This window comes from Rhamphochromis sp. 'chilingali' (assembly GCF_963969265.1).
Source record: "Rhamphochromis sp. 'chilingali' genome assembly, chromosome: 17".
NCBI lineage: Eukaryota > Metazoa > Chordata > Actinopteri > Cichliformes > Cichlidae > Rhamphochromis > Rhamphochromis sp. 'chilingali'.
The window spans coordinates 21,082,216-21,107,225 of NC_137944.1; the positions used below are offsets into that span (position 1 = coordinate 21,082,216).

General features: G+C 39.5%; 2 protein-coding genes across 3 annotated transcripts in view; both read right to left on the reverse strand.

Annotated features, from left to right (window-relative positions):
- The window catches only part of LOC308384404 (teashirt homolog 1-like), a 174,549-nt gene extending 172,190 nt beyond the window's left edge, over window positions 1–2,359 (reverse strand). For both annotated transcript variants that reach the window (XM_080862946.1, XM_080862947.1), the window contains exon 1: window positions 2,287–2,359. The gene's annotated coding sequence lies outside the window, so the exon portion shown is untranslated. The remainder of the gene's footprint in view (window positions 1–2,286) is intronic.
- Window positions 2,360–7,552: 5,193 nt separating this feature from the next.
- csmd3b (CUB and Sushi multiple domains 3b) overlaps window positions 7,553–25,010 on the reverse strand; it is a 416,246-nt gene continuing 398,788 nt past the window's right edge. The window contains exons 64-72 of the mRNA XM_080862956.1: window positions 21,188–21,261; window positions 18,447–18,558; window positions 18,171–18,350; window positions 16,878–16,937; window positions 15,841–15,999; window positions 14,684–14,820; window positions 14,099–14,186; window positions 13,471–13,606; window positions 7,553–12,829 (exon numbers count right to left, since the gene is read on the reverse strand). Of these exons, the coding sequence (XP_080719082.1) occupies window positions 12,670–12,829; window positions 13,471–13,606; window positions 14,099–14,186; window positions 14,684–14,820; window positions 15,841–15,999; window positions 16,878–16,937; window positions 18,171–18,350; window positions 18,447–18,558; window positions 21,188–21,261 (1,106 nt within the window). The 3' untranslated portion in view covers window positions 7,553–12,669. The remainder of the gene's footprint in view (window positions 12,830–13,470; window positions 13,607–14,098; window positions 14,187–14,683; window positions 14,821–15,840; window positions 16,000–16,877; window positions 16,938–18,170; window positions 18,351–18,446; window positions 18,559–21,187; window positions 21,262–25,010) is intronic.

Here is a 25,010-nt window from a genome sequence, read left to right on the forward strand (position 1 = left end):
TTTAACTTCTTTTCGCATCATTGTCTCTGATCAGCTGACATAAGGTATGATGTAGGAAACACAGACATAGGGAACTGTTCAAAACAAAGTTACAGAGCTTACCTGGCACCATCTAGTGGATGCATTAGGTAAATAAAATAAGAAGCAAATGGTACCCTACACACTTCTCTTATAAAACTGTCAGCAACACAATCAAGCGTCTCTGCTAACATTGAGTATTCACCAGTTTACAAATACACATTTCATCTGTCACCATGTAGCACAAGACGTGAAACCTGTTCAGATAAATTATTTGATGATCTCGGTCTTCAATGTTTGCACTGACAAACATACGAATGAGAAAAACCAGAAAAAAAACATACAAAACAGGATGCTGAAAGAACATAAAAGTGTCTACGTAGATTTTATTTATGTTTTTTTATTTTTCTGTATCTGAAAGTACAATTTCAACCACAGTAGATCCCACCTTCCTGAATTCTTTATTTGATTTTGTTTCAGATGTCTACCAAGCACCAGTGGTGTCAGTGTCTGCCAATCAAACCAGCCACACTTAAGTCAGGTATCGAGGTGGATGAGCCATAAAAAATAATGCAAATGGAGTTTATGAGAAGTGAGAACTTATCTTTCGCAGGAAAAGCCAACTGTTACACCAGGCTGTAAACATGCTTTTTTAATGCCATAAAGTTGGAGCTCATGGGATTTACTCACTTTTACAGGCAGTATCAAGTGGCCACTAGTAAAAATGTAGTTTGTTACTGGTGTGTAGGAGATTTCCATGGCCGAGCAGCTGACTCATGTTCTTTGGAGGGACAAATCATGCTTCTCCGCCTGACATCCTATAAACTAGTCTGGGTTTGATGGCTGCCAGGAGTTACCAACAGTACTTGTCCAGTAAAAGGAACTCTTAAAGCTGCAGCATACCAAGACATTTTGAACAATTTCATGCTCCCAACTTTGTGCAGTTGGGGATGGCCCCACTGGTGTGCAACATGACTGCACACCAGTGGATAAAGCAAGGTCCATAAAGACCTGGATGAGTGAGTTTGGTGTGGAAGAACTTAACTGGCCTGAGTCTTGACCTCAACCAAAAAGAAAACCTTTGGGATGAATTAGACCAGAGACTGTGAGCCATTTAGTTATTTTAGTTACATCTCCTTAACAACTAGTTTCCCTCAGAGCAACATTTAACCAAACGAAAAGCTGGTGGTTGCAGTTTCAGAGCTGTAGAGGCATCGTTCTCATCTTCAGCTGAAGTAGAGGTCCCTGGCAGCTGACAGACATTACAGATTATTACCAATACAGATGATTACTCATCTGACCAACAGTAATTTACTTAACTATCAACAGATGGAGTTGCCCAGCTAAGGTTTTGTCCACATCGATATGTGGCGCGATATGGCAGCCTCGCTTCTGTCAGTCTGCCCCAGGGCAGCTGTGGCTACAACCGTAGCTTGCCTCCACCAGTGTGTGAATGCGAGAGTGAATGAATAGTGACACTGTAAAGCGCTTTGGGTGCCTTGAAAAGTGCTATATAAATCCAATCCATTATTATTATTATTATTATTATTATTATTATTATTACATCTACACTGACATTTTGAAAAATTTAGCTAAATGTAGTGTTACACTGTTGAAATGATGGGCCAACTCATCTCCCGTGCAACATATTTATTTTTACAGAAAACTGTAAAAACAGAAAAATAAGACAATCAGTTCTCTTTGGCGCGCAGGCCGTATGCTGCCTCTTCACCACTGACACTACTTCTTCTAGTGTAGCTGACATTACTTTATACAAGTAACTTATACAGTTTCATATTCACATGCACCACCTTTGTAAACTGGTTAAATCACACAAATACATTTTACTATACACATGAACAACATAGTGAACTCATTACAGTTTTATCTTGTTTTTACTACTGTTTTAATCTATTTATGAACCTGTCTTCTTAAGTGTATTTAATAAACTAGATCCCTTTCAAATAAATGTTTTTCTTAACATATTTCTATAGCATTCACTCTTCATGAACTAAACATAAAACAATTCACACTTTCTCTTATTGTGCAAAATATAGATCTTGTGGCTTTAACCCAAAAATACACCTGCACCGAGCTCACAGTTTCGGTACAGTCTAACACTTGGATCGGCACAGGCTAACAACTGGACCAACTTGGAAATTAGCTCTTTAGCTTAACATTCGCCACACACAAGACATTTATCATTAATCGCCACTGCTGTCTGTCACTTTTATAACATCTGTTTATATTATCAACCACCCAGCTTACCTGTAAAAACAGAAAAATAAGACAATCAGTTCTCTTTGGCGCGCAGGCCGTACGCTGCCTCTTCGCCACTGACACTACTTCTTCTAGTGTAGCGTCAGCTACCGATGCGTACAGGACCGAGCGCCCTCTGCTGGCGGAACTTATACAACAGTAAAACTTACATTGCAGTGGCCTTACTAAAAGAAAATGTCTCTGAGCATCAAATAAAATGGGGGGCTACTATTTTCATGTCTCTGCCTTTAACATAGTGCCACAGTAGCCAACAAATTTTATTTTCTTTGGCCTTTTATTCACATATGAAAATTTAACTTTATTTATTTATTTTGCATTCTCGGTTAATTAATAAAACAACCACAACGTTCAGTTTTCAGGCAATTTGAAACTTTTTTTTTGGACACCTTAAATGTCTTTAACCCTTTAAGGCCTACTGGAGTGGGAACGCTCAGTTTTGCATAACTATTTTTAAATCCCGGTAGAAGTGCATCCACATAAACTAACGCAATTTTTAAAATTTTTTTTTATTTTTTTGCATAGGAAACTTGAAGAGTTATACTTGCATCTTATGCATTCAGCTTGTCCTAGGTCACGTTTTCCTTCCACATATGGCTTTGCAAAAATTGCATAAAAAGCGCTTGCAGCAACAGAAAAATTATATTCCTGACTTTGCCGATCTGATCAGCTGTTCATAACACTTCCTAAGTTGGACATCAGCAGGAACGATCGCATGTCCGCCATCCGATCATTCAGTCTGACATCACTAGCCGTGTCTGAGCCTCAACTCCGCTGCAGGTCCATATATCAAATGATCACTGTGGCATTACTGAGAGTTAAAACACTGTCTTAAGTCTTTCATCTTTAATAAAATTATCAGCGTTGTTCAGGTGTAACAACTGAGTTTAACATCCAGGCATCCATGAAAACGGAATTTATGACATTTAACGGAGTTAGAAGTTAGCAGGGAGTTAGCTCGCTAGCTTCCATCTAAATACAATATAGCATGTCCTGACTGCGGGGTTTTGGAAACAAATGAAAACGTACAGCTCTGTTATCACTTCCAGCATGAATGAAGACAAGAAACTAAACAGCAGTGACGTTTGCAGGGTTACTGAAGTTGGGCTAGCTGGTATCATAGCTGGACTGGCCATCGGGCGTACCTGGCATTTGCCCGGTGGGCCGCTGGCGATTTTTTGTTTTTATGGGCCGATGGATTTTTTTTTTTTATTTTTTTTTATTTTTTTTTTTTAGGAAGGGTATATATAATGAAAGGTGTTGGATTGGCCAATTGGTCATGATCGACTCTGGGCTGGACCAATTACAGCCGAGGAGGCCGAATGCACCCGCCCCCTTGTTTAGCAATCACGTGATTTTCGCGCATTGCATGCCGGGAACTCGTGGCAAAACAATCCAAGTACCGCATCAAACGCAAGCATTTGCAGCATCGCAAAACGTTCATTCTCCGGTTCCAATACCTTCTTGTTTTTCTTTGCCGCACAAAAAAGGAATGTACAAAACGAAGGAGAACAATGCCGGTCCGTACAAAGACAGACTCGACGAAAAGACAAAGAAAAGATACGAGGAAAAATCAAACCAGTGAAAGGGTTAGACCCTTACGAGCACACAGAGGGACAAAATACCTTAGCGTGCTGCCCAACTTTCACCACGCTCATATTTGTAATTACACGGTTCTTGGAGTGAGTGCATACACTCATGAAGTTTAGTAACTTCAGGTCACTGCAACAAGCCCAGGTACAGTTTACTGATGGATGGGTGCAGGACCTTGAAACGCACCGTGTAGAACGAAAGACCATCGTACGAACAAAGGTAAGTTTACCAGTCTCACAAATCATCTTCATAGATACACATTCGTTAACTGTTTATTAATAGGACCTTTGAGCTCAACGGTAATTAATTAGTAGTGGAAATAATTTCTGGTAGGCATTACAGAAATGTAGCAGTGACAATAATACTGTATGCTGTAATCGCACTGGACAATTAGTGATACAAAAAAACTGTTTTATCCTGTGAATAAACGTATATGTTTTTGTCAATGTACCATAATAACAGAAGCGAAACGCAATATCGTGTCAGGACAATTCACTATTTATGCACAATAAATAAAGGAGCATAGCGACAATTTCTGTTCAGCGCCAGACTTGCTTGTAACCTATATCACCAATTATGTTAAGAAAAATGACGTATTAACGACTAAAAACTCTGACCTTTGTGGGAATGCTTGGAGCAGACTAACATGTGAACTGGAGTGTTCTGGGACGTTATATTTGGTATATCCAGACCATCCGTAGGCTCTTACTTCGGAAACATGGCTTAAAACATTTCTCTTCAACGACGTAATCCGATTTAAAAAAAAACGATCGGCTTCCCGTGGCTGTCATGCGACCGGCTGTTGCAGTTAATAATACAACAGCTTCTTGCCATTTTTTGTGTTTCTTTTTATCGCTGTGTAACTGAGTTCAATTGAAAGCTTGCGTGCGCTAGTACCTCTTGCCACAAGTTCCCAGAATCCTTTGCAGTTTTACCCCTGAATGACGTCACATTTTCAATCTTTATCCTGGTGGGCCGGTCTCTAGTCAAAATGCCCGGGGCGATTTTTTGTCCCAGTCCAGCCTTGGCTGGTATATAATGATGTGCTACGTGACCGCTAGCGACACAGCTATGTTAGCATAATATAAACAAGCTAACTTTTTTTCCACTCGATAAAAGTTAACGTGGTGGTCAGGAACAAATGTAATCGCATGGCAGGATGCTGTAAAAGGACCAAACTTCAGCCAGGAGAACAACTGAGATAATCCATCCACAATACGAGGTCAGTCATTCATATACTGCTGCATGGGCTGGGTTGGGAATCGCATCTGTAACCGGAAGGTCACCGGTTCGATCCCTGGGCTCTCTGTCCTGGTCGTTGTGTCCTTGGGCAAGACACTTTACCCTACTTGCCTACTGGTGTTGGCCAGAGGGGCCGATGGCGCGATATGGCAGCCTCGCTTCTGTCAGTCTGCCCCAGGGCATCTGTGGCTACAACTGTAGCTTGCCTCCACCAGTGTATGAATGTGAGAGTGAATGAATAGTGGTATTGTAAAGCGCTTTGGGTGCCTAGAAAAGCGCTATATAAATCCAATCCATTATTATTATTTTAAAAACTGAGCTTAAATAAATGATTAGCGGTAATAAAAGCCGAGAGAGGTCAACGGTGATCACTGACTGTTTTAGGAGCTTTTGAGATTAAATAGAAGAAAATACATAACATTAAACACGTTAACAACACAAAAGCCATATTAAACGCAGACTACTTTAGGCCCGGAAGTAGGATTCGTCACATCATCACTTAATAATCGGATTACCTGCCAAAACCGGAAGTGACGTTATATCTCGTGGGGAAACGTAGTTTTTTTCCCCTTCGGGCATTAATAAAGCTATACAGGTGTTTTTAAAAGTCATGTTTGACTTCATGCTTTTCTGTATAGTTACTGGGATGCTTAGAACTCAAATGACACTGTTGGAAATAGTTTATTCTGATGCACATGCTAAATTTGCATTATAATATTTATTTCGTTTATTTTGTTTTTCCTGCACTATATATAAAAAAAATGATGTATCTCAAAAAGAAAACTATGAAGACACTTAAAATGTAAATTAAATTTCCTGTGGTTGGAAACTATTTTGTGCAACTTTTTGCATTTACAGTTTTGAGAGATATACCTCTGAAATTTCTCTAACTAGAAATATGTGTAAAAAACAAAAAGAAAACAAAAACGATTTTCAATTTTTTTGTAGTTTTTTGCACTTTTATTTTCTGTTTTTTGCAATTTATGTAGTTACCATGGCCTTAATACATATTAGGGATGGGCCAATCCGATATACAGTATCGGTCCAATCCTGACCTAAATTACTGGATCGGATATCGAGGAGAAAAAAAATGTAATCTGATCCATTAAGTATCACAAAAGCACCTCAAAAAACTTGCGACATGGCATAACCCAGGTAGTGACCTTAGCAGTCGGAGCAGTATGCGTCAAGTGATAAAATGGCTGTTGTGTGCGAGACCTGTCGGCGGTCTGGAGTTGACGCTGAAAGCATCTGGAGCCTGGTTTGAAAACTTTTTTTCATATTTGTGTTAAGTTTTGTATAGAAATTACACAAAATTCAGTCTCAGGTTAAATGTGACATCCATCTTGATAAAAGATGAGTGTCATGAGAAGCCGAGTTTACATTTATTTGCACTGCTTTCCACTCTGGGTGTCTATTTATGTTAAAGCACTTTGAGTCAACTTCTGTTTTTTAAATGTATAAGATATAAATACACCACACGTGACAGTCAACACAAAACTTTTATTTCTAAAAAATTAATTAATTTAACACTATTCAACAAGCTACATACTAAACTTAGCGAATAGAAGCAAAGTATCGATCCAATTGTGCTAGTATCGATTCAATACCAATACCAGCGCAGGTATCGATGCTCTTGATATGCCTTAAATGAATATGCTTAAGTATGTCGGGGTCTTCTTCACCTGTAAAGGGAATATTAGCCAGATGCAGATTCTGCTATATCGTAACATGAAGTGGCTCTTCTAATTTCCTATTGTTACTGCATATACGTGAACAAATGTGTGCATGCCTTTGCTTAACTACCTTTTGACCAGTGAAAACTGCGCTGTCTCCTCTTCCCTATTTCTTGCTTCTTTTCCAGCAAGGTGCAGCAGCAAATAATAATGTTGGATTTCCAGTGATAAGAACTTCCACGGTTCTTGAATGGAAGAAGTTTAGGGCGCTCATCTCAAGGTGAGATACTGTAGCGACGCTGTATTTATATTCATTTCAGTACACATTGCGCCTGCTGTATTTCCCCTGCAAGGGATTTCCTGACTTTGAAAACTAGTTTTCAAGTCACATTTGCACCTAAAGCAACATTTAAATTTCACATCAATTTACACTGCAACACTTAATCTCACATATTTTAAGCTGTAGCCTCAACGCTGCTTTCCTCATAAAGAGAAATATGTTCAGGTGTTTGCTAGGCATAACTCAGCTAAAGTGGTTACAATTTCCAGTTTTCAGAAAGTCATTAAAAGTAACGAGACAATAATGAAAAACACACTTTCTTTTTTTACAAAAGCAATTAGCCTTTTTTAATTTTACATTGCATTGAAAATTTACATAATAGAGTCATACATTTTACAAATGATTTCATCATAAAAATATATTTCTGTACAAAACACTTTTTTATTCTATATTTCATCTTTCTTTTTTTTTCTCAAATGGTGAATATTTCCAATGTCCCCCAGGCAGGAACGGCTTTAAGTCTTTCAAATCACAAGGGTCTTATTGCGGTCAGTCAGTAGGAAAAGCTTGTGGCAAAATAGACTGAAGCTTAGAAAAAAATGACCTCTGATGATGAGTGAGGGGAGCAGAGGGCGCTGGAGCAGGTGTGTGTGTTTGTATGTATGCATGTGTGCGTGCGTGTGAGACAGAGTGAAAGGGAGGGTCTCGTGGTTTTTGGTAGGCACTGTGTCAGATTCATACTGAAGAAACGGCAACAAAAGCAACAACAACAACCACAAGAGCGGTAACAATCAATCCGACCTGTAATAAGAAACGATGTCATGATAGCGATGAAGTGCGGCACAGTCACAGCATGGATAAACAAGGAAGCCGCAGCTACCTTTGCCTTTAAATCAGTAACGACTTTAAAAGGAGTTTTCTTGTCAGCTGGATGTGGTTGGCGCCTGTGGTCACAGCAGCGGGGGTTCTTAAAACAAAGTGGATGTTTTTGTTCACCCTGGCACCCAGACTCATTAAAAAGTCTAGTTATCCATCATGTGCGGGACCCCAAAACTAACAAAATTCAGCCTCTCGTTCGTGAAACCAGATTCTTCAAAAAGAAAACAACAAAAACAAACACTTTTATTCAATGAGCAACAAAGCTGCAAAACAATGACTAATGCTGATTGATACTTCTATTTCTGCCTCCTGTTAAGACCAATTAATATGGTTTACTACCAGGCCCTTCCCTCGTGATAGTTGATTTACTCTGAAAGGTTTCATACAAAAACTCAAACATCTACTCATCTCTCAGCAGTGGTTCATTTATGGTACATGAAATCATTAGAAAGGCTGATATCAAGTGCAACAACAGTGGCAGATAGGGGCAAAATATAGAAAACGTTGCAGAGTGTTTATCAAAAGGTGGCAGATCACACTGGAACAACAACAATCACAACAAAAAATAAATAAATATATAAAATTGAGATCATATGGCTGCTTTTATGCAATATGCATGAAATAAGAAAAAGAACAAAACAAGCGTTGGCTTCAAATAGTCGAGCATTATGATAAATGGGTCAGTTCATGATTATAAATAGATTATAAGATTTGACATTCACTGAACACAGACATGCGTGTCATTAAAATCTGTCTGTTGTTGAGCAACACTCATGTTGGAGACTTGTAGTGCCAAAGATAATGCAAACCTTTAAACCTAAAGAGTCAAATGGGGTCTACTGATTTAACATGATGTGGATGTTAGAAAACGGGCAAAATAGATTGTAAGATCACCTAAAGACGATCAGGTCTGTCTGTGGTGTGATTCTGATTCACACTGAAGGCATCCTGAGTAAGATACTGAGACACGAAAGAAATCCATACGTAGGGTTCAGATGCCATGTGTGCTGTGAGCTGAATATATTTTTTAATAGTAGCTTTGCTGCATCACTTTACAAGAAGGCCATCAAGTTGTCTATTTAATCATATTTTCCTCATATATTGTCCTTAAAACGGGCGATCGTGGCTCAAGAGTTGGGCGTTCGCCTTGTAATCGGAAGGTTGCCAGTTCGAGCCCCGGCTTGGACAGTCTTGGTCGTTGTGTCCTTGGGCAAGACACTTCACCCGTTGCCTACTGGTGGTGGTCAGAGGGCCCGGTGGCGCCAGTGTCCGGCAGCCTCGCCTCTGTCGGTGCGCCCCAGGGTGGCTGTGGCTACAATGTAGCTTGCCATCACCAGTGTGTGAATGTGTGTGTGAATGGGTGGATGACTGGATATGTAAAGCGCTTTGGGGTCCTTAGGGACTAGTAAAGCGCTATATAAATACAGGCCATTTACCATTTAAAACATGTTTTGGGCTTAACAAAAAGCATCATCTATTTGTTGGTGCACCAACTATCAAACAACATCTACTAATAATATGTAATTTAAGTAGTCTTTAATTTATACACACTTTATGTGGCAACAGACACATTTAGCTGCCACAAGTGAGATATAACATCCTGGTTCCTGCAGATTAAACTGTGTATGTTTTGCAACTAAATAAAATTTATTTAAAAATTGTCATAATTCTGAAGTGTATTGAAAAACAGATCCTAAGTATTGCAAGTATTTGTTAATCTCTTTTATGTTTGTCCCGTTTCCTTATATAAAATATATAATAGAAACACAATATGACATGTTATGTAACTCAAATTTGATCAATATATCTATTTAAAAACTCAATTTTGGGCAATTTTATCAGTTTTCATTGTTAATAAGCACTTCAGCCCAATTGTATGTTTTCTTTTATTGTGGCCTTGTACTGTAAGAGATGATAAAAATATCCAGAGACGGAGCTGGATGAGAGTTTGTCTATCAAACAAATGGGCTCCATTAAAAGCTCGATTTTCTGTGTTGCCATGATGACAAAGGTTTGAAGTATACTAGTAATCTATTATAGATTTAAAACATAACTAAATAAACAGCTATTTTTAAAAGTACAAGAGTTTTAATTCACTATTTTCTGTGTCCTCACTGCGCCAGCTAGTTCAGAAATCCCAGCTGTTACGCTGTCTTTAGCTTCACCCTTAAAATGTTGTTGGTGTGTCAGTGGAGATAATTACATATTTTTATTGTCCAACATCTCCAGTGCAGGATTCGGAAAAATGGCAAACAAGTACAAACTCTAACATGTTTTGGAAATCTGCCACCTGTGATAAATGTAGACTAAAACCCATTTAAAAAGCATAATTGTTGCTGGCAAACCTTGCATCTCAACAGTAACGACAACAACAATACCACTGATGCTCATAATTGCCCCAGTGGGAAAGACGGTGCATGTGTGAGGGTCTTCAAAATACAGAATGAATTCAAATAAACCAGCTTAATGTTACAAAGAAACCAAAATACTGCTTGTGACTTCTGTGAATAGCACGTAATTATGTCTTTTATTCCGATGTTTCTTTCTTTTTTTCTAAAAACTCTGCTATAATCTGTCTTTACCCTTTAGCCCCTCCCCTGTGGTAAATATATAGCACAAAAATATAGGTGGTGAATGCTCCCGAATATATATATGCAATAGATTTACAGATCAGAAGATTCTGCAGCAGTAAGAAAGAAAGAAGATAAGCACTCTCAGAGTGCAGAATTACAGTGGAACAGTGTCCACAATTGTAGGGTTACAACCTTGTTGCCTTTCTTTTAGCCTGTCTATCAGTTCATGTCTGTCTCTGCCTCCTGTCTGTCCTTCTGTAAGCCTGTAAATCTGTGTTTAAACTGTCTGTGAAGTGGAGACATGGATGGAGCCTGCAACAGTCCGAGACCAGGCTCATCTTCTTTGAACCTGTCTGTCTCATTGCATGACTGTTAATACCACTTGTCTCTACCTGACTCTCCAGATTTTGTATGTGTACCTGTCATCATTTGTGTCTGTCATTCACCCTGTCAGTAACCTTTCCGTCCCTATGCTAGTCCATCTCTCAGCGGGCAGACAGGTAGTGTTCCCATGAAATGTGCTTTAGTGCCAGAGCTTTCTCTGTTTGTCAAAGTCTTTCTCTTTGTTAGTCCATCAGAGTCCTCTGTATCCATTTAGTGTCTTTCTGGTCAAAATCCATTTAAATTCGCAGGATCAGGAACATCTTACCTCATATTCTGTCTGATCTGATTCATTATGTAGAGGGAGGGCTGACCTCTCCCAGTAAATGATTTCAGGTTAGACAGGCTCTGATTGGCTGGGTTACAATTTCAAAATCTTCTTTTTTCTCTTAATGACTCCCTTAGTCTACTTCCAGTTCAGTTAGGGTCTGTCTCCATCTCCTTAGCCTCCTCTCTTATCCATTGGATGGGAAGAGGCAGTTTATCCTTTAGATGAGACAGTCTCTCATCCGTTCTCTAAGTGCTAGCTCCCCTTTAGACTCCTTTTAGTTTTGCTGTGCTCTAATCCCAGTTCAGTTAGGATTACAGCTCCATCTCCAAGGATGCCCTTATCCTTCGCTTAGGAGTTAGTCTCTTTTCAAAGCAACTTTTGCAACTGTCTGCTAACATTAGCCATCTTAGATCCCATTTCAATAGAAAAAAAGACAAATACTGGCTGGTAATACCAGCCTCTGGTTGTAATGGAGACAGGAGGTTGTCCTGTCTGGCTGTTAGGGTGTTGTATTCCATGGTTGTTTCAGACATAGTTTCCTCTTCACAAAGCATTAGTCCGGTTTACTGATGGTCTGCTGGTGACAGTGTTCTCTTTGTACTGTCAGTGTTGAAACCAAATAGATAGAAACAGTTTTCTTAACATCACAGTGTCTTTTATGACATCATCTTCATGTCACATCTCCCCATCTGTGGTCATTGTGATTACGTTTGTTCTTTTTTTTTTTCCATATTTAAGGACCTGTTTAATACAGTCAGTTTGACAACATGTTACATATGAAAAATATTTTTTAGCGGATTATCTCTTTGATTTCAAACTACAGCTGGGCTCTGATGATGTGCGCTCTCTTTCTCCAGGCACAAGTGATCATAGATCCCACTCTGGGTCCTCTTCACAACTTTGTGTGACATACAAAATTTGGCATTGGGTTGTGATAACATGTCATGATGTCCAACTAGCAGGTCATGGCTTAATCATTAGTACTCATATTATAGATAGTGAGAGAGGTTAAATAAGAGGTTAGAGTATAATGGATGTATCTGGTTTGGAATCCAATTATAAAGAATCCGTGACCCGCTGAGTCTTGGGGTTAGAGACAGATAATAGCCAGTATGGTTTTCCATTCAGTAGTATCCCTTTCCATCTCTTGATGTTACATCTCCCATTGAGTTCACACTGGCTGCTTGCTTCTATCAAAGGCAGCAGACCTTTTGTGTTCATACTTGTTCAAATTTCATTTGCGGATACAAAATGCTTTCAGTGACGGAAACCAATGCTGGGTTTTGGTTTCAGCTGGAGAGCTGGGTTCGATTAGGTTTCTGGACTGGGAATGAAGGTCTTTTGTAATCAGTGTGCAGACCATGTCGTTCATGGTGAAGTTTGCATCGAAGCACGGAGCTTTTGTCTTTCGTCGTCTCTTACCGGCCGTGGTCCCATTGGATATCTGAGTCATTAAATTCAAGTAAGGTCAGTCGATCCTCAAACCATGGTGCATACGGTGTTTAGATTTGGATCAAACCTAACAGCCTTCCCCTCCACAGCCTTGGCGTTGGTGTTGTACATGGGGTTCTCAAAGGCGGCCTGGCCGTTGTTGTTTTCATGGACTGAGCATCCTGTGTATTGTGTTTTTGGTGTGGTTCTGTGAAAAAAAACAACAAAGAAAACCACACACATAAAGAAATCATAAATACACCATTGAAGAAGCAGAAATGCTCTAATTGCCTATTCATGTTAACATTACTGAGCAGCCAGTGGACAATACAGAATGCAGTCTTGAGAGTAGAAGCATTGTAAACAAGCCTTAAGAAGGATTAGAGAGCGTGTTGCACTTTTAGGAAGCCTAGTGAGATTCCAATCAGCTCATCCAAAACTAATTCCTTCAGCAAGCCTTTTTTTTTTTTTAGATATTAACAGCAGAACAGAAGTTATTTGCATCTGTTAACAATGCGAACACAAGTCATTTGTGCTTAAACCATATCTCTGAAAAATCCAATTTATCACCTCCTAAACAGAGTTGTTTTGCGGCACAGTTTGCAACAGACAGTGACTTAACTGTCTTTGAGCACTGCAACAACCAAACCATTGAGTAAGGCATTGTTATCACGAATTAGACAGCTTCTTAAAATGTTAACAATGCCTTTTTACTTTTTGCACGTTGTTAATGGAAAACACAAATGAAACCACGATGCAATGACAGGAATGTATTCCTTTCAGCTGCTGAAATGCAGCTGAATGACACTTCAAAGGGATACGTGCAGGTTTACTTTTTTCAACACATACCTTTGTTTGTAGAGATAAAAGCCAAAACCGGTAAAGATCAGAGCAAAGAAAGGCACCAGGATGGCGATAGCCACAGAGCTGCTGTTGGTACCAAGCTGGGGGGGTGGCGAGTTTTGACTCTCCGACATATTCAGACCTGCGACAAACCAGGAAATACACTGTCATCAAAGTGATTTGATACAACAAGAAATATTGTTGCGGGTTTGGAACAAAAGGCTTTCAAGCTAAGTTGTTCAGCAAATAACCAACCAAATTTTTATTAGTTGTAACTATGATAATTAAGGTAGGGGCTCTGGTAATTGGAAGTGGACGTGGATGCTACCAGATAATGATTATTATCTGCTTAGCATCTTGCAGGCGACTTGCAGCTCACATTGGACTCGGGAGCTTGTAGTCTTCTTGCACAGCTCCAACCTTTTAAGTCTAAAGAGCAGCTTTTCCTCTTGTTGAGAATGCACTGCATGGCTGTCCCTGTTGCAGCAATAAAGTCCCTAGAAGCTCCAAGATTACTTACTGAATTAGTTTGAAGCAGTCTGCCTGATTTTACTATCAATTGTAGTCATTCATTGCTGAATTCCAAAGGAGCCAGTATTATTTGGTGCTGCTGGCAAAATCGAAAGAGAATTACCCAATCTTTGCAGTCCAAACTGTCCATAGTCTTTTCCCTGAATAGAACCCTGGAATACGTAACTAGAGCCATCGGGCTCTGCTGATACCTGTAGATTAAAAAGAAAGAGCGGTTGAGAAATTGTTTAGGCGGGAGAGGAAAGGAAAACAACTGTGAAGAGAAAAACAGAGGGACAAAGAATGGTTATCTTCTGGTTCCATGTCAACACTACAGAGCAAATGAATCGAAGATGATGTTTGGGTTTTGCTGAAATCTTTGTATAAGGTGTATTTTCAGGGAGCCTTGTTTAGTTTCTTTTTCCTCCTTTGGCAAGATTTCACAAAAACTACCAAAGCGAATGTCGTGAAACCTGGTGATGAGGTGGTGCATGGGCAGGCAAAGGGACACATTAAATGTTGGCTCCGATCTGGAGGGCTGTGTTTAAAATTGCAAGAAAGAACATTGGCCTTGGCAGAGATGGTAGTCTCTGATAGCTGGTGTAGTTTAAATATTTCACTGACTTATATTTACACAAAGTCAAATGGCTTCAATGTAAATCCAGCTCAACTGAATATGGTTAGGTTGATTTTATCGGCTGGGACTTACAAATCCATCCATGGTCCAGGAATCATCTATAATCTTGGCGGGAGAGATGGCTGAATCTTTTAGTTGGTTTCCCTGGTTCACATAATTCACCTGATACATCAGCAGCAACAGCCTGGCCTCGGACGCCTTGTACACTCCTAGAGGGTGAAGAATAAACACGTGATTTATACTTGGTTTGCACATGGTACATGGTTTAATGGCTTGCTCACTATAGTTCATTAGATCCTACAGCACGTGTTTCTACTTTGTCTGGTGCACCAGCAAAATACATGTCGTTAGTTCTGACATTTTATCGGGATACAAAGAAGACAGCAAACTGAATGGAGCTGCAAAATAAAGAAAATGTTTATTTTAAAAAATGGATGATTTTTTTTTAAAGAGAAAACCAGGAAACTGAAGTTAAGCGAAGAAATTCAATTCATGAACTCATAAAAAGGTGAGAGCGACGGCTGTTTTTCATGTCTCCAATCTAATACAAATATAGCTAACTGATATATTCTTCCAGCTTCACTTTTGGAAATAAAATACAAAGTATGCACATTTCCCAAAACACCAAACCCCTGCTGCCTTTCAAAATATTCCCTGGGTAAAGAAAACTTGACATCTTAAACAGAAAAAAACATGCAAGTTTTATGTAACTGGCCACTGGCCTTTCTGTGACTGTGTGAGTGCAGCTTTAGCTGTTATTGATCTAAAGCTGCTCCTTTAAGCCAGAAGACGAATGTCTGATAGCGGCGCGGTTTTGTGATATGGTGTTTGTGCACTCTGCGACTCCAGGAAGCAATTCTAGCTTCAACAGGATTTGTGTTTTAATAGGGTCTTAACCCCCTGCTGACGCTATTGTGCGACCCTGGGAGGTATGTGTGTGAGTAAGTGTCTGTCTGAGTGAGTGAGTGAGTGAGTGAGTGAATGTGTGTGTACAACAATGCTGCAAAGAAGCATAGTAGAAAGAAATGAATTTCAATCATTAACAAAAAGCAACAATAAAGAATAAAAGTGCTCTCAATTCTGTTTGGTTGCTTGCTTACAGTTTTGCCAATGGATCAATACAGCATATTTTATTACAACGATGGCCTGTCATGTCACAGCACTTATGTGGTAATCTACTCAAAGTGCTTTCAGTAGATTACTGAACAATTAAACCTAGCGTAACATGCCTGACAGGAGCAGTTCCATGTTGCCGTTGCTAAGGGTAACATTGACTCTCCCCGTTGTGGAGTTAAAGCTGGTGATGCTCAGTGTTATAGGCTGCTTCCTCCCACGGTAATTATAGGAACCCTTCCATATGTAGTTGGGAGCAAAGACATCATCTGGAACTACGAAAAAGAAGAGAATATGAATTAGATTACGGTCCGCTCCAATCTTTAAAAAACAAAATGAGAAGAACTGCCTGCACCAATCAGCATTAAACAGCATTAACCCCTATGATGGTACTGTCCTCCTGTGCTGACTCATCATTTTCTCTCTCTGTTTGTCTCCCTCTCTCTTTCTGTCTTGCATGAATCAGTTTTGTGTGTGTCATTAATCTGGCCTTGTGGGGTGTGACTTGTCTGGGGTTCCTGCCACTCACCTGTGTGGAGTCTGCTGTTACTACTTAAGGTGATGATCTGTCTTCAGTTTTCGCTGCATTGTTGACCTCAACATAGTTAGCTAAACTGGCTCTCTTCTTTGCCGTTTTGCCCTGCCTTCATCCCTTTATCTATGCTACTTACATTTTTATTGCTCTCTGCAGGGCGTCCTGGTGGTTGGATAGAGAGAGTGAGCTAAGCCTTCTTTTACTGGGCTCCTTGCCTTTGCTTTATTAACTCTTTCTGTTAAACTTTTCGCCAGGCAACAGGCAGGTGGTTTTAATGTTGTAGCAAACTGGTGTATATAACTGCTCATGCACACAGTATGGCAGAAAAAGACAAGCATAAAGAAGAGCAGAATTTCACAGTAGTTAATTTACCTTTCTCTGTGTAGTGAGGAAAAATAAATTATTTAGAACTACCATAGAAAGCAGTAAAGTGCAACAAAATCGACAAGAGCATAAGAAAAACAAGAGCAGCACTGTGGAGCAGAACGTAGCAGAGTGAAAAGGAGCTGAGCTGAATTTATCGAACGACAGATTAAGCCAGACTAAAACGGAATAGATAAGTCAACAATAGACAAGGAATGAAAAGACTGGAATAGGAAAGATAGTAGTAGAACTGACCGTTTAGTTTGGGGCTGGGGGTTCCTGTTACTGGCTTCACAGGTTTTTTCTTCTCTCCGGCTACACACACAGCCAGAGAAAGAGAAAAAGAAGATAATGTCATATCAAAACTCCTGAGCAGGGCAGCAGGGGCACAGCACGAAATATTTTAAAATGCTTTAGTTTGCAGCCAACCTCCCTAATCAACCATGTTATCCAGGGGAGAGTGCAATTCATACTAACAAGTAACCACATTAAAATGCAGCGGCAGTCACTCTTGGTCACAATGACGAGTGAGAAGTGGGCCGAAAAAGGGTCGAGCAAGACAAACCTATTTACTGGTTACTTGTAGATTGAAATGCAAATAAGGTTAATGATCACTGACCAATAACTGCTGTGTATATTAGATCCTTTTAAAACCGGCTTCAAGACACTTTTTCTATTCACCATCAGCAGCTTGTACTATCACGTCAAGATGCAGCTATTGTTGGCAACAAATACATGCAAGCCAGGAACAGGTTATTTGTCCGAGAACCTTAAATTGGATTTAGAAGTGCTCCAATTTTGAAGACTACTCCAGGGCAGCTGGGTGGTAGCCGTGGTGGAAGGTTTCAGAAAAGACAGTGTGTGAGCATGTGTCAATACTAAGTAAAAGATTTTAAAGAGTGCCAACTATATATTTACAGCAGAGATGATGCTGATTTCTTCTATATGATCAAAGCACCTACCAAATTGACCTTTTTGTGAGATTTGAAGAGTGGACTTTAAACTTTTTGGCTCAAATGTTCAGTGTTTCCATCATTTTTCATAATTTGTGAGACAATACGAAGAGATAATTGTAGCATTGTTTGCTAGGCAGTGTATTGTTATTGATATTGATATTTTACAGTATTAACTATGTACAGTACGGGATGGTTATGTTGCAATTCTTTCATTTCTTCTGCGATGGCTCACAAGGTTGTAGTTTGAGCTTGATAAAGCAGGATTAATGCATGACTTCACCTTTATGGTCCTGCCTGGTAAATCTAGCAAAGGGACAAAACACCATGGGACATTTTTGATCTGTTTTGCCTTTGAACCACCAGGCTCACCACCAATCCAAAGGCTGATCAACCCAACAGGAAATCTCCCCCTACTCCAGATGGCTTGTCTGTCCCTGTGTGTGAAGTGACAAAGTCTCCTTGGGCTAAACATGCTCAAACACTGCTATCTGGTCACTTAAGCTAAAATGCTCCAGATAAGATAATCAAAAAAAGATACACTTAAAGGAAATGTGAACAATGGAAATGACTGTAGCAGGACAGAAGTACTTACCCCGACATATCGGCATCTTTCCAGTCCAAGTGCTGTCACTCTTGCAGACCCTGTGTTCAGAACCCCCCGCCAGGAAGTAGCCATGCTGACAGCTGTACACCAAGGTGTAGCCAAACCCAGGAAGATCCATCCCTACCACGTCCACATGGAGTGGGCTCTCCGGCTGCTTGCAGGCGTGGGCTGCAGGGTTTAGACAGATACATTGTTACACTTCAGTGAGAGTCTGAAGGGATGAAAGGGTGAGCGGCTGACAAATTGAAACAGTGTGTTTCGTACGTATGCACTCGGGTTGCGTCCCACTCCATGTTAGATCAGGCTGACAGGTTCTGGAGGAAGATCCCTGAATCAAATGACCAGGCTGGCACTGAAATGACACCACACTCCCAACCTAGGCATAAGGACACAGACAGAAGTGCACACAGAAGCCATTAGAGACATTGTAACAGATCTGATTGGTAAAGAGGAGTCTGAATATCTTCAGAGGAGCATCATAGTGTTGTACTGCTAGGATAAATGCTACTCGTATTTCAACAGGTGAATTCGTGTGGATAAAGACCAGTATTTTAATATGAAGTACATTAAAATAGATGTTTAGTTGTGGTTGTGGCATGTCAATGCAAATGCACAAGCATCCATTGTATTCCTTAAAATATTAGAAGTATAAAATCAACTTGCATTCCCCGTTCATCAGGACTTAATTTGAGACAAATCAAAAGTCAAACATATAATGAAGTTTGCTACCTGGCAATGCTGTAATATTTATCAACCATTAGATATTTTCCCTCCTGTGCGGTAGCAGGTAGCAATCCTTATAAAATATCTTACTTGCTTTCTTCCTGCCAAATAACAAATTAACAGTGAATTATTAGTTATTTGGTTGAAATGACTATAATTTTTTGGTAATAGGTAAGCAGGTTGTTCTCCAAGAATCTTGAAGCATTTCCTATAGTTCTTGGGTTTGGGAATTCAAGTAGTTTCAGAAGCATCCCACACTGTTTGAGATCAGCACTCTGTGGGTGGCAAATCGTCTGTTGCAGGACTCCTTGCTCCTGTTGTCACTGAATATGCTTCTTTATGACTCTGGCTGTATGTCTGGAGCCATTACCATACTGCAAGTCAGAGGTGGGACCAAGTCATTGTTTTGCAAGTCTCAAGTAAGTCTCAAGTCTTTATCCTCAAGTCTCAAGTCAAGTCTCAAGTAATGTCAGGCAAGTCAGAGTCGAGTCTCAAGTCACTGGTGTAAAAGTCCGAGTCAAGTCACAAGTCTGAAACTTTGAATTTCAAGTCCTTTCGAGTCTTTAAAAAAAACAAACGAAAAAATAATGTTGCAGTTATATGCTAAATGTAAATATTAGACCATGTAATTTTAAAATCTGTGTTTTTCTCAACACATACAAAATAGTGAACTTAGAAAATATACACAAATTGTGAAATTGCACCTCTTTAAAATGCAGCTCAATTAAACCTAGCTCCAAGAATAATTTTCACCGACAGTTCTGAGATACGCTGCATGTTATTCTTGGATGCGGTTGTAGGACCAGCTTTAAAATCGCATGACAAAAATATCATACACATTAAAAAAAACTGTATCACCAACGTAGCCTGGACAACATTTGCTAGTTAGATGAAGTCAGCTATCTCATCTTAGCATATTTATATGCATATTTATAATTATACGGTTCTTGGAGTGAGTGCATACACTCATGAAGTTTAGTAACTTCCGGTCACTGCAACAAGCCCAGGTACAGTTTACCGACGGATGGGTACAGGACCTTGAAATGCACCGTGTAGAACGAAAGACCATCGTACGTATCATAAGTTTACCAGTCTCACAAATCGTCTTCATAAATACACATTCCTTAACCGTTTATTAATAGGACCTTTGAGCTCAACGGTAATTAATTAGTAGTGGAAATAATTTCTGGTAGCATCACAGAAATGTAGCAGTGACAATAATATTGTATGCTGTAATCGTACTGGACAATTAGTGATACAAAAAACCTGTTTTATCCTGTGAATAAAAGTATATGTTTTTGTCAATGTACCATAATAACAGAAGCGAAACGCAATATTGTGTCAGGATAATTTACTATTTATGCACAATAAATAAAGGAGCATAGCGCGACAATTTCTGTTCAGCGCCAGACTTGCTTGTAACCTATATCACCAATTATGTTAAGAAAAATGACGCATTAACTACAACAGCAGACTGACCTTCGTGTAAATGCTTGGAGCAGACTAACCTGTGAGCTGGAGTGTTCTAGGACGTTATATTTGGTCTTTGAATGGCTGCAATCCAGTCGCCTCTTTGTTACTTCGGAAACATGGCTCGAACAATTTCTCTTCAACGACGTAATCCGATAACAACCGATCTCTTTACCCGTCGGCTTCCCGTGGCTGTCATGCGACCGGCTATTGCAGTTAATAATACAACAGCTTCTTGACATTTTTGTGTTTCTTTTTATCGCTGTATAACTGATTTTAATTGAAAGCCTGCGTGCGCTAGTACCGCTTGCCACGAGTTCCCAGAATCCTTTGCGGTTCTACCCGTGAATGACGTCACATTTTCAATCTCCATATAATATGCATGTTAAATTTTATATTTGGGGTAAAATATCAAGTCTTTTCAAGTAAACCGGTTCAAGTCCAATTCAAGTCCCAAGTCATTGGTGTAAAAGTCCAAGTCAAGTCACAAGTCTTAGAACATTTTTTCAAGTCAAGTCTAAAGTCATAAAATTAATGACTCGAGTCTGACTCAAGTCCAAGTCATGTGACTCGAGTCCACACCTCTGCTGCAAGTGGTTTAGGACTGACAAGATGCTTCCCTGATGGCATTGCACGGTGGATAAGAATCTTAAAGCGCTGCATTGGAATGTCTTAACATTTTATTTTCTTTCTGACTCCCTCTACTGCCTTTCGTTCTTTCCTCTCTCTTTCATTTGCAACAGCTGCTATTAGTTACTGGGTTCACTTCTTGGGTAGAAAGACACGGCACTAGTCTGAGAGTGCAGATTTACCTTGAAACCATAGGTCCGATTCAAGGAGCCGTAGCGTGGTGTTCCCGGGTTATCGCAGCTGGTTTTGGTTGGTTCTGAAAAGATCAGCACACGAGTGGAAGTAATTACACACAAAAAATAGGAGAAAGATAAATTAGCAGCAGCGTTATACATCCCTCTCAAGTTCCCTTTCCTCCCTTTTGTTGTCATGGTAACAGTGGATTATATATGCCATCAGGACAGCAGGGGGCAGTAGCACTTTGTCAGAAAACGAAGCAGGGCCCACTCTAAGTGTGTGTGTGTGTGAGTTTGTGTGTGCGCATGTGGAAGGGTCATCAGCATGTAGAGCACATCCTGACGCAGAGCTCAATTCAATACAGCTTCTGAAATGACAGATTCACTCTCCACCTCTCTCTCTCTCCTTCCCTCACTTCCTGTACCTATCTGTCTGCCCTCTTCCTCTCTTTCACTGTTGTCTTCTTCTACCTCGCTGTACAACTGCTCTTTTCCCCTCTTTTTCTGTCTTTCCATGTCACCAGACCTCCGTTTGCCAACTGCTTCTTCCCTCATCTGTCTCATTTAAAGAGCAGGCTGCTTTAGGTCAAAACTCATTCTGTTTCAGTCACATAGTAATACACATCAGACACTAACATCACAAACTAATAAATCAACCAAAACACACACACACTTCAGATCACTTTGCCCATAAAAACACACCGAGAGTCACTTTGTGGTTGCGTGTGTTTAACAGTCTCAGTCTACAAGCGCTTTGGGGTCCTTAGGGACTAGAAAAGCGCTATACAAATACAGGCCATTTACCATTTACCATTTACAAAAGCAATTATGATACAGAACAGAAAGATCTCCCTTCAGCGGCAGCAGCAGCAAACTGAAACTAGTTCTTATTGCAGCAGTTATAGATGAAGTCTTTATATCAGATGGGGTAACAATTTAAAGACAGCCCGTTGTTTTCAGATAGTCTGTTTCCCATTTGAGCAGCTGTAAAAGTAGTGGCTGTATCCCTTATTGAGTGCTGCAAAGTAAGAAAAAAAAGGTCTTTGTTGGCATTTACAATAGCTCTCATTTATTAAAATTCATTACCATGCACCTGCTCTGAATCAGACACGCCAAGTGTTGCTCTAAACATTGCATGGGCTGGTAAATTGACTCACAGGGACCATTTGTAAAGTGTGCCGAATATCCCTTCTCAATTTCTTCTTAATCCCCAGATAGCAGCCGTTTGTTTGAAGTTGGATGTGGATGTCTGCTTCTTGAAGGCATTTACTAAATACTGTAAGTTACAGCATGTGCTGGTGTTAACTCAACTTCTGAGCAAGCACTTTTGCTGTAAGTTCCAAAACAGGTTTTATAGCCCTACTTTTAAATTCTGAATTTTATCTAATATGTTGCTAATTGAACTTTGACCACTAGCAATCAGATCTCAGAGACAAGGAATTCGATATTCAATATATGCAGTATACAGTATTACATCATATATTTTTAAAGTTGACTTTATGTCTAGTATAATACACACAGCATACAATACTGTGCAAAAGTCTCAAGCCACCCCTCATTTTTAGATTTTGCTTCCACAGAGCAAAACTTTCTTATAATTTTTAAAGCATAAGGAAGTCACTCACTTAAACTCCCTTAACACTGACCCAAGGATAGTTATAGCATAAAAAGACTCTTAACTCAAGGGAATAAACCAGTGCTGTGTCTACATGTAACAAAAAACTAAAGAACCACTTGTGTTTTTAGGCTCTTTGTTATGATCAGCCGATCGCAAAGCACACATAATTTGTTTCACTTTCTTTGGTTGAATCTATGAAAAATTTAAAAGATAACACAATTTGACAGGAATAAAACAGTGTTTTTGCAAAAACAAACGAATTCCCAAAGAGCTATTAGCCAAAAGCTTGGGACACTCCACGGTGTGCAGAGTGCTCCCAAAAAGTTTGAGGAAACTTTTTTTTTTTTGAGGAAAAAATCTACAGCAGATGAACAACGTCTGCAAGTTATGTCCTTATGAAATAGAAAAAGAAATACAGCCAAGACCTGAGCGGAACTGAAGAGCACCTTCAGCTGATCCATCTACTGTTCACTGAAGCCTCATCACAAATGGTCTCAGTGGAAGGGTGACACTCAAGGCTGATGTATGAGTGGAAAACAGGTCTTATATAGTGATTGTCTACAATGTCTGTAGAAGAAAGTGGATGGTCTGTCCTGGAACAGAAGGCAGCCAACATCCAAAAAAGAGCTTTGAATGTCCTTCAAGAAGCCTGGAAAACTATTCCTGGAGACTATTTAAAGAAATGACAAGGAAGCTTGCCTAAGAGAGGTCAGGTTGTGTTGAAGAATAAAAAGGTGGTCAAACCTAATATTGACTTTCAAGCTTATCAGTACTGTTCAATCTCTGTTTTGACACATAAACTTTACTTCCCTGTATTCTTGTAAATATTTCAATAAAACACTGCACCCATTTCCAGGAAAATATAAAGAAATGAGAGGTGGCTCGAGACTTTTGCACAGTTTTGTAATACAAATGAGTTTTCATTGTTACAGTCCAACAGAGAAAACATATGGGAATATGTTTGCATGGTATGCTTGCAAATGGCCTTTGGGAGAGAGTCCGCTGGAAGGAACAATATTTTCACTTATATCCAAGTTCTCCTTTCAGGTACTCTTGCCCTTCCATTTATTAAGATTGTCTCAAATGAGTCACTATTCATTGCTATTCCAATAAGTTGATGTAACACTAACTTTTAAAGAACAGCAGTTGCTCGGCACAGAATACTCATGAGTAAACAAAAATGAGGCTGTCAGGTTCATAATTTTGGGTCATTAACTGTCATGATCATTAGGCAGGGGGCTATCAGACGAACACTAGAATAGCTAGCAAATGAAAAAAAGTAACATCAAGTCATTATATTAATGATTATTATTAATCAAAAAGGAAACGTATGTATCGCAAAGGGGCCACATTAAAAACAAGTCTGTAATATTACACTTTGATATGTTATTTAAAAAGACGATATGCATTTTACTAGAGTGACCTCTTGAGAAATCTCACTCAGAAGTTTGGAAGCTCTGTTGGCTAAACCAACACCGCCTTTTAATTTTAACCCTGACTTTGAAGTGGGTAAGACACCCCTGCCTGGGGATGCTAGGCTGTGCTCCAGCTCATGTGGGGATAAATGATTGATGATGAAGTCAGGAACTGTTAAAAAGCAATCAGTAAAATCTTATATAAACTTCTGGCAGAGGTTATAGGCCTTGGTATTGTATTTTAAACATGTTGAAGACTTAGTTGGCACAGTAACACTGGTGATTTTTTTATGAACTTGTACATTTATTAAGAAACACAGTGTAGAGCATTCTATGGGTCTCAGCATTGCATATCTCTGTAGACCTTTTCGATAGAGACCAAGTTTCAGTTTAAATATTAAAACCTTAAAGCAGAAGTGGCTTTCCTAGCCTCCCTGTTTACTTACTCATTCATAAGGTTGATCTTTATTTAAAAGCAAAATTGTGCCAATTAGAGGCTATAATCTAACAATAGCCAGTTCTAACCAAGACCTAAAGTCATTTTGCTACCTTATGGCAATTAAAACTGAGTGATCACATTATTATGGAAAATCAAAGGAGCATAAAAGTAAATATTTAACACCCTGTTATAGAGTTCACATATCAGCCAAGTGCATGAAGTTTAGCAGGCCTATAAATTTCTCTAAACTAAAATAATTAACAAGAGCAGATGGATTCCAGGAAATGTCAGGTCAGGACATTGCCTGAAGCCACTCTTTGCCACATGTAGCTCAGAAAAGGAGTTAAACATGTCGCT